The 10,236-nt window shown below is 38.6% G+C and overlaps 1 protein-coding gene across 3 annotated transcripts in view; it reads right to left on the bottom strand.

Moving 5' to 3' along the window:
- The window catches only part of TBC1D19 (TBC1 domain family member 19), a 293,521-nt gene that overhangs the window by 182,927 nt on the left and 100,358 nt on the right, over nt 1-10,236 (bottom strand). For all 3 annotated transcript variants that reach the window (XM_073609088.1, XM_073609081.1, XM_073609095.1), the window contains 3 exons: nt 9,149-9,221; nt 5,618-5,656; nt 3,331-3,443 (listed from right to left, as the gene is read on the bottom strand). In XM_073609088.1, coding sequence (XP_073465189.1) covers nt 3,331-3,443; nt 5,618-5,656; nt 9,149-9,221 — 225 coding nt within the window. The remainder of the gene's footprint in view (nt 1-3,330; nt 3,444-5,617; nt 5,657-9,148; nt 9,222-10,236) is intronic.

Here is a 10,236-nt window from a genome sequence, read left to right on the forward strand (position 1 = left end):
GATATGTAGCAGTATACATTTTGCCCAAAATGTATGAAGAAAAATTACTAATTTGCTAAATTTTATAACAGAAACTAAGAAAAGGGCATTTTTTTTTACAGAATTTTCGGTATTTTTTATTTATAGCACAAAAAATAAAAAACTCAGCAGTGATTAAATACCACCAAAAGAAAGCTATATTTGTGTGAAAAAAGGACAAAAATGTCATATAAGGAACAGTGTTGCATGAGTAATTGTCATTCAAAATATGACAGCACTAAAAGCTGAGAATTGGTCTGGTTAGGAAGGGGGTTTAAGTGCCCATTGGGTAAGTGGTTAACCCCATAGACTTGCATTGTAAAAGGAAGCAATAAAGCACAATCATTTTTTAGTATGTGTGCTAACACTAGAAGCAGAACTTTTACATGTAAAGATGAAATATGAGTGCCCTTTGTACACATACAGAATATTTCCATACATAGAAACAATGTTAACACAATATTACCCAAATATTACCCAAAATTACACAACAGTTTAGATCAGTCTACTCCCTTTAATATGTATAATTAAATACACTCTCTTAAAAAAGTAGGAACAGCTTACTTAGTATTGCGCTAGAGCTATATATGTTTGGTTTGATTCAAAAGAACGGCCTGATATATTACAATGAAGAAAATAAACTTTTCAACAACTGCTGATTTATATGCCAATCCCATAATTAACCTAAATCTGCTTTACATTAACTTTGAATAATCTCTTGCACACCAAAAAACCACTGTAAGTCACCTGAAGTGTAAGTATACCTTTGTACAAAAAATGAAAAAAATAAAATAAAATATATTCATGCGAATAGCCCAGTCAAAGTCCAGACCTAAATCCAATTGAGAATCTGTGGCAAGACCTGAAAATTGCTGTTCACAGACACTCTCCATCCAATCTGACAGAGCTTCAGGTTATTTTGCAAAGAAGAATGGGAAACATTTTCAGATGTGCAAAGCTGGTAAAGACATCCCCAAAAAGACTTGCAACTGTAATTGCAACAAAAGGTGGTTCTACAAAGTATTGACTCAGAGGGGCTGAATACAAATGCATGCCCCACTTATTTATGTGCCACTTTGTGTTGGTCTATCACATAAAATCCCAATAAAATACATTTACATTTTTGGTTGGAACATGACAAAATGTGGAAAATTTTAAGCGGTATGAATACTTTTTCAAGACACTGTAGATGTGTATTGTGGAATATTGGATGCACCAATGACTAGAGGTTATGATATATACCAACCATGTCTTTGTGCCGTAGATGTTTAAACTCGTTCTATGTTTTATATGACTTTTGATATTTAATAAAAACGTTTCTGTTAAAAAATAAAATAGACGGTCCTATCACAGATATTATGCAAATAACAGACCATCCTGATCTATTTGCCCGCAGCATTCATCTCTTCTTATAAAATACATTCCTCTGGATGGCAGCAGCACCATGGATTAGCTGGGAACGGCTAATCCGACTCAAGTCTAAAGGAAGGATTGGATAACCAGTTCTGAAGAGATACCATTGGGGGGTTCAATTGACTAGAGTGGTTGACTGGAGGATTCACAGTCGCCTAAAGGCCTGGGTAGGAATAGAGCAGTCTTTTGTTCACCTGGACCTGGGCTCCTTCCCATAGATTTCCAAGAAACATTTGGAGGAGACCTATTGTATTGTCCAGAATAGGACACAATTTGTGGGTGAGATAGTGCTATGGTATGCTCGCGAAATGGAGAGCCTATATTTACTACGGGGCATAGCTGATGGAATGGCTGGGAGTATTTTGGAGGATAGGTTGTGGGAGGGAGAACCAGTATTAAGGTCCTTGCTCACCTGATGGGTCTTTTCTCCTTCCTCTATCCCCCTCTAACCTCACTTCACCCTTGCTCCCTTTTCTCCTTCCTTCTTCTACCTGGCCCCCTCCCCCCCACTTTTTTTTTTTCTTTCCCCCTCATTTCTTCCCTTACCCCCCCCCCCCCCTTGTTCCCTTTGTTTTCTGTTCCTGTAAAACGGAGATGTCCAACCTGTGGCCCATGTGCTGCATGTGGCTCAAGAAAGCTATGAATGTGGCCCAGTATAGAACCGCAAAACTACCTAAAAATGCTGATTTTTTGGGGGAATTTTTTGTAAAAATGCACACTTAGTGAACACATGCGGCCGAAGAAAAAAATGGCAGTGTCTCTTTACTGGACTTTTAAACGTTTTATCTTCCCACAGAAAAATCTAACACCTCTTCACAATCACGCCTTTTTCATGTCATCAGTTTTCCACAGCACCTACTTTTGTGAGCAACTTTTTATTAATGATAAAGCACACAAAGGGCAAAATTAGAACCAAAATATCTGATGAGCACCTAGAAAAGTCATTGAGAATTGCTACTACATCCATCGAACAAGATATTGATGCATTAGTTGATCAAAAACAGTGTCAAATATCACACCAGTTTTTTGTTGACGTCTTTTACTTTTAGAATTTAAAAAAAAAAAAATGAAGTTTTATTACTCAGATAGATACATTATCTATATCAGTGATCATTTACTTGTGAACTGCCCAACTTTTTCTGTTCATTAACTATCCTTATTGTTAGTGTATTTTATATGTGGCCCAAGACAATTCTTCTTTTTCCAATGTGGCCCAGGAAGGTCAAAAGGTGGGTTCCTTCTCATATTGCCTTAATACTCCCTTTTGGAGGGCCAATTCCCCTGGTGGGGACAGGTGTGTTCTATGGTCCCCTTTTCCTCCCTTATAATTATGACCATACCTTAGGCAGCTGGGTATTATAGCTGTGAGGTGATACCCGCGGGGCCCTGACGGGGGCATAAGGGGTCTTCAGAAAATCCAGTTTGATGAGGGGGGAGAATAAGTGTAGTAGCTTTTTGCAGGTTTGGGGAACCTTTTGGAAGGCAGTATAATCCTGTATTGAATCTAGTTCTTTTGTAGTTTGATGTTCTGTTGTCATGTATTAAATGACTTCACAGCTTTGTACAGGACATGCCTCCCTTTCTGCTATAGCTTACCATTTGTACTTGTTCTGCTGGACATATATCCTGTATACGTTCTTCTATAATCTATGACTTGTGAAGTGACTACAATAAACAGTCTATGGAAAAAATAAAGTAGAGGGGAGAGCCTAGTCACGCGACCTGTCAAAGTGTTTTCTGCTGCATTTATGAATGGGCCATGGTGTGGACTTGCATTGTAGAGAATAACTGGGAACAAATAGCCCTTTGTTATAAATCAACTCCAAAAGCAATCTTTGCAGATGAAGCCCCTTTCAATTTCATTCATCCCTGTAACAGACTGGATGCTTTCTGTCTTACCTCTGTTTGGTCTGAGACATTGAGGATGAGTGCCCATAATTCACCACGATGGGCTGTTGGGCATCCTTGGCGCACATACTGCTGAGCTGCAGCACTGTCATTTTCTTCTAGGACTAGAATTGAGAGAAACAAAACAAAGTAATTGTGTATTGTGAACCTTTTCCTTTTTCATGGCCTGGATTATAGGTCTTAGGATAAGAGATCCAACATCGGTCATATCCAATGTGCAATAAATACACACTGCTTCCCAAGTTCTAGCAATAAATTTGTAAACAAAGTATAAGCTTACCACACGTGGGAAATGCATATACACTGTATTTTCATATATATTGCAATGCCTGCCTCTACAAGCACATGAACTTTACTAGCATCACAGTCTTCAATATAGAGCTGGCCCAACCCTTTGCAGCTATAACAGCTTCAACTCTTCTGGGAAGGCTGTCCACAAGGTTTAGGAGTGAGTATGGGAATGTTTGACCATTTGGCACTGGTGCGCAGTCATATTGGAACAGAAAGGGGTCCTCCCCAAACTGTTCCCACAAAGAAGCATGAAATTGTCCAAAATGTCTTGGTATGCTGAGACCTTAAGAGTTCCCTTGGCCAAGCCCAATACCTGAAAAACAACCCAACACCATAATTCCCCCTCCACCAAACGATTTGGACCAGTGCACAAAGCAAGATCCATAAAGACATAGATGAGCAAGTTTGGGGTGGAGGAATTGACTGGCCCTGCACAGAGTCCTGACCTCAACCGGACAGAACACTTTTGGGATGAATTAGAGAGGATACTGTGAGCCAGGCCTTCTGGTCCAACATCAGTGCCTGACCTCACAAGTGCGTTTCTGGAAGAGTGGTCAAACATTCCCATAGACATACTTCTAAACCTTGTGGACAGCCTTCCCAGAAGAATTGATAGCTGCAAAGGGTGGACCGACTCAATATTGAACCCTACGGATTAAGACTGGGATGTCATCAAAATTCATCTGCGTGTAAGGGTAGGCGTCACAATACTTTTGACAATATAGTGTATATATTTTATCTATTTATTGCCTTGGACACACTCCTAAACCTTGTGGACAGTCTTTACAGAAGAGTTGAAGCTGTTACAGCTGCAAAGGCTTGGCCAACTCAATATTGAACCCTACGGATTAAGACTGGGATGCCATTAAAGTTCATGTACAGGCAGGCGTCGCAATACTTTTGACAATTTAGTGTACTGTATGTCTTACCTGTCAAAAATGTGTTATTTTGTCCAGCTAGTTTTCTAACTGAACCTTCCTGCCAGACACTATAAAAGGTCCTTTTACTTTTCACCAATGCAGTCAAGGCAATGCAGCTTGATCAAGTCTATGACTTGATTATGAGAGACCAGCAGCTCTCTTATGAGGTCATCTCTGCAATCACGTATTCAGTTAGAAGACTCCATGTGTTAGATTCAAAGCCCTGTGCAAAGCAAAAAAGCCAGACTAGCTTTCTCTCCTAGTCTGGATGCTGATGTGTAGATGATTACAGAAGGATCCTGAAAGCAAGGCAGAGTCAGGTACTGTCTGAACACATTTAAGAACTTTAACAACAGTGAACCCATAATGACTTTAATATGGGTGCTGCCATTGCTTACATTCTCCTGGAAATGAAAATTGAATGACTATTGTGCTGACCCACCAGTCTTAATACCTTTTAGGTCACTAACCATTAACAAGTATGCAGATCAGAAAAAACAGATCTGCAAACTTGTCCTTGTTCAGTGGCTCAGTATTTGCCTATGACAAACTAGATCATATAGGTTGATATATTTGGTCAGTCAATGGACTTTTAATATTATAGGCTTTAATTGTGCTTTATTATTGAGAATCATAATGAAAAAAAACACAGTACAATTGTACAATCTCCCTCCCCACCAACAGCTGTCATAAAGGAGATGTCACTACAGATGACATGCGGCGTTAAAAAAGGTCAAACTGTCTTAGATGTGACAATATTCTATGAATACATGAAGACATAATATGACTGGTAATAAGAACAGCAATTAAAAGATTAACTAAAAACTTTGCAAACTGCAAAATAAATTAAGTTTCACCCCAGGACATATGCATTAACTACAAAAGTGAATATAATCTGATGGCTCTCTGCTGATCCTTCAATTGTCAGTAGTGTGCTTTATTTCTTTCATTTAATTTGCTGGTTTCTTATTACAGATATTAGAAGCAGCAGTTTATATATAAAACTTTGCAAATAAATGTAGCAAAATACCCAGGAGACAAAGGACAAAGCAATGAACATTACTTACTTTTCTTTCCAATGCGGAAGTGTTCATGTTCAAACAATTCTTAAAATCAAAGCAATAAAAATGTAATTACATTTGGGTCTCTCATTACATTCTGTATAAAACTCATCTGTAATCAACAATTAAACCAACATGTCACCAAATTTACTGCTGATTTTTTTTTCTATAACATTGGTACAAAGGAAATCCTCTTGGCTTAATAGATATCATAAAAGGAAAACCCTGAGGAGCTGCGGATCAACAAAACACTTTCACACTTGTAATTACATTTTAAAACTGAACTTCAGAAACAGCTAAATACAGATAGTATAAATATATAACTCTTTTATCTGTCATAGGATTTGTATTTCTAGTCACCCAGTCCAAAAACTTCCACAGCTCTTACACACAGCACAGCCCTGTCTGCCAGTTAAGTAACATTTACAGGTCTTGTCCCTCCCCAGTTCTGTGAGTGGTCAGTGAAAGGAGAAGCAGCAGACTAATAAGCTCATCTGTCTGATCTCTCCTCCTATTAGCATGCTTTATGTTAGCACATGAGTAGACTGGAAAAGGGAGAAGCAGCACAAGGAGCCAATCAGTGCTCTGTTGTACAGGGATTGCAAGAGGCTGATAAGTCAGATTCAAATACTTATACTTATAGTTTACATATAAAAAAAAATTAAAAGAAATAAAAAAAAATATTTTTGTACTTTCCATAAAATCTTTTACTTAAAGTCCATTGAGGGACACAAGAGTTCAGGAACAGTTGAGTTATACCACAGCCTACAGGAGGATGGGACACCGACAAAAAGAAAAATTATAAGCTACCTCCCATATAGCCCCTTCTCTACCCAGCATGCCTCCGTTTTGTAAAAAAGCAGTACCAAGGGCAAGAAAAAAAACCCCATAGGGGTGGGACCTGTGCCCCTCAATGAATTTCAATACTTTCTTTTCCCGTTTCTTATCTATTGAGGAACATGTGAATTCAAAAGCCATTATGATACCCAAAAACAGTCCAACTGTGAGTTGTGCAACAGCCACAACAGGTCCATAAAATAGAACTGTAAGCTGTCTGCAATTCAGAACTACCTGAAGGACCAATACTGAATCTGAGCAAGATGTGAACAAACCCCTTTGCAGGACAGGGAAACTGCCAATGACCAAAGGAAGGCCACAGAGGATAAACCAGATGCTCAATAGCAGTACAAAGGAATTGCTGCCAAGAGGAATGACTCCACTCCAAGGAACACTGAGCCTCACCAACAAGAGGCTGTGAAACCAAAAGCAAGTGGAACAACATAAATACCTGATAAAAAAAAAAAAACACAGAACATGATGTGGCCAACACAAAAAACACTAGGACAAGTCCTCAGGAGCTACTGTACCTTGGACACAAACAGACCCACAAGGGAAGACCGGACAGTCTACATGTGAAGGGCCAGGCCTTACATCTCCAATTCTTATGATTTGGGAATGGAAGTTTCCATAATAGGAATCAGCATGCCTAGCCTGGAAACTAAATTTTGCAAGCAAGATATTCAGGAATGTGAGAAAGCACCACCACGTATTATCCCAAGAGGATAACAAAGTCACCCCTGTGACAGGCAAAGGACTCAATCCTGAATTCAACCTGACTGAAAAAGGTGGTAGGGTGCAGAAGAGGCACCCTACAAAGTAATGCAGAGTATACGACAAACCTAAACCGATGCAAGAGAACACCAGGAGACTGTAAAACTATCCATCTGGAGGTGTCTGTGGAGACTGACAAATAAAGTCTGCAGAAGCAGGTCCTGTCCTACTTTAATCACAAAACATCAGTTTTTAGAATGTCCTGACCTGCTCTAGTCTAGGGAAGTATACATTATTGTGGAGCAAGGGACAGGAATTTAGATATACTGCTAAGAATAGCACTGATGAAGGGCTCTCGAGAAACATACTCAAAAGGCTGTGGATCAGAAACTAGCTCAAGCAGCAGTGTAGCAAAGAATCTTAACTGTAGTCACTGAGAAAAAAAACTTCAAACCAAGAAAGGTTAGCAAACAAATAAAGAAAAAAAAAATGTACTTTTCTGCAGAGCTCAACAAAAGGCATCCAACCTCCTAGGACACTAGCATAAATTGAGGCATGCTGGGGAAAGGACAGGCTATACATGGGCTGGCTTATAATTTTTCTTTTTGCCAGTGTCCCAACCACCTGTAGGTAGTGATATAACCCAGCTGTTTCTGAATTTCTCTGAATGTTTTGGATAGAAAGTGTAAGCATTAGAAAGTTTTATTTTTCCTGCTAACGGATGCTCTGCTCACTAACTGTCCTGTCTGTTTACCAGAGATAAAAACTTTAATTTTATTTTTGGTCATATTTGGGAAGGCTAAAGTGTCTGCCAGCTTTTTATGCCTATGTCTATACCCGTGTCTGGTTAAACCATGGTCAACCAGAACAGAGTGCGAGGGAAAATCTAAGAGAAAAAAAGTGTTCTGTGATGGATATATACTCTGAATACACAAGGTTCTGCAGAAAGCCACTATTTTTTTAACTCTTGTAGTGATCAGCATAATTTCATCTAGATATGGAAGACAGAGACATCACACCACAACCAGTGTTGCATAAACATAAAGAAGTGGCAATTTCCAAAAAAAAAAACAAAAAACTTGACTACAAGGTTTTTCACTTCATCTAAACAGGAGGTAACTGCTCACTTACAAGAATCAATCAAGAATGATTGTTAAATGCCCATGAAAGTGTAGTTTTTCTAATGGGAAGTGCTTAAAGGGAAAGTGTTGTAGAGAAAATGATCTGCTTTGAGGCATGGTTAGGTTGTGGTGTGATAGCAGGCATTTCTGTGCAAGATGGATTTGTATACTTTGATTTATTTGACACTTGGCTATGTGCAGCTCAAGATGATCATGGAAAGAATCACCCAGCAGAAAAATACAAGCTGGCATTGATATTGCTAGCACTGACTCTTGCTGGCACCTTTACCTTGCTGACACAAAAAGCTTTGCCACAGGCAATAATGCTCAATACCTCTGCTCCTTCCTGGCGCTGTGAGTATTTCTGGCAGGCTTGATGCTTTTGCTTGCCACTTCCTGTACAAACAGGAAGGGGCTGGAGCTACTCTGTCCTAGTTCTATTTTATTTCCCAGTGCATTCTGGGATAGAGGAACCTCCACTGCTCCTCCCTCAGCACCACGTTAACACTTTATAAATGCTTTACTAACACCCTGTAAATGTTAAAGGTGAAGTTAAGGGAGCATTACTATTGAAATTAATGGGGACGGCTGATAGCTCATGAAAGCAATATGCTGCTTTTAACATAACACAATGCTACAACTCCTGTGTTGCTGGTACTTTCTATGTATTATAATATTCTAGGAGCCATCAAGCAAATTAGTGGCACAATTAGTCACAAATCAGGTTGCCCCTCATTCAGAGAAGTCTCTGCAAAAGGTTAACAGTGAATTTGCAACCTGTGCAGCTGTATTCCTTGGCACCAAATGTGACAATTTGAAAAGTTCTAAGAGATTTATCATTGAAAATCAAAGGCAAGGGACCTACCTGGTGGGACCGGCGTAGAGTCATCCACTCCTAGCTGACCTGTGTTTAAATTAAGTTCCCCAAAAAATTCTCTCTAGATGTAATAGAGAAAAAACATAACATTTTACCTGGGAAATATACAGTCTTTTAATTCATCTAACACAACGGTTTACTATTTTTTTTATCCCTGGTATTTATATAGTGCTGACAATTTATTCAGAACTTAACATACTGTACATTCACATATAAAAAGGGACACTAAAATAGTTTTTTTTTTTTTTAATAAAATATCAATTATACCATTTTTTTTTTTTTTTTTTAGTCTAATACCATTGTTTTTTGGGCTTTTTTTGTCCTGTGCATGCTCCATATCCTGCACTGATGCACCTCACAGCTACTGGTGTACAGTGAGCAGTGCCATTATTCATTATTTCTGGTCACATGTGTACTACAATTTCCATAGCGTGAATTTGTCTGGCCCAAACGTAGTCCATTTTGGAATAGAGTAGCTACATTCATATACATAAGGGGGGCAAGGAGAACAAACATAGCCACCCTAGAACAGGAAGCCTGAGAACAGCAGAGAAAAGTTTGCAGAGATTAAACAAAAGGAAGAGAGTGTTAGAAAGTACATTCTACTTATATTTAAACATATTGCATGTATTTTATTTTGGGGTTAGGGTTTAGTGTGACTTTAAATATATATACTGTGCTTTGCATAGCAAACCAGTCACCATTTACAATTCTTATTACTATTATACATTCAAAGTGTATACAGTTGTGCTCATAAGTTTACATACCCTGGCAACATTTATGATTTCTTGGCCATTTTTCACAGAATATGAATGATAACACAAAAACTTTTCTTTCACTTATGGTTCGTGTTTGGCTGAAGCCATTTATTATAAATCAACTGTGTTTACTCTTTTTAAAATCATAATAATGACAATAGAAACTACCCAAATGACCCTGATCAAAAAACTTTACATACCCCAGTTTAATACCGTATATTGCCCCCTTTAACATCAATGACAGCTTGAAATATTTTGTGGATGATGCTCTTTATCTTCTCAGATGGTAAAGCTGCCCATTCCTCTTGGCAAAAAGCC

Source organism: Aquarana catesbeiana, linkage group LG01 (assembly GCF_042186555.1).
Source record: "Aquarana catesbeiana isolate 2022-GZ linkage group LG01, ASM4218655v1, whole genome shotgun sequence".
NCBI lineage: Eukaryota > Metazoa > Chordata > Amphibia > Anura > Ranidae > Aquarana > Aquarana catesbeiana.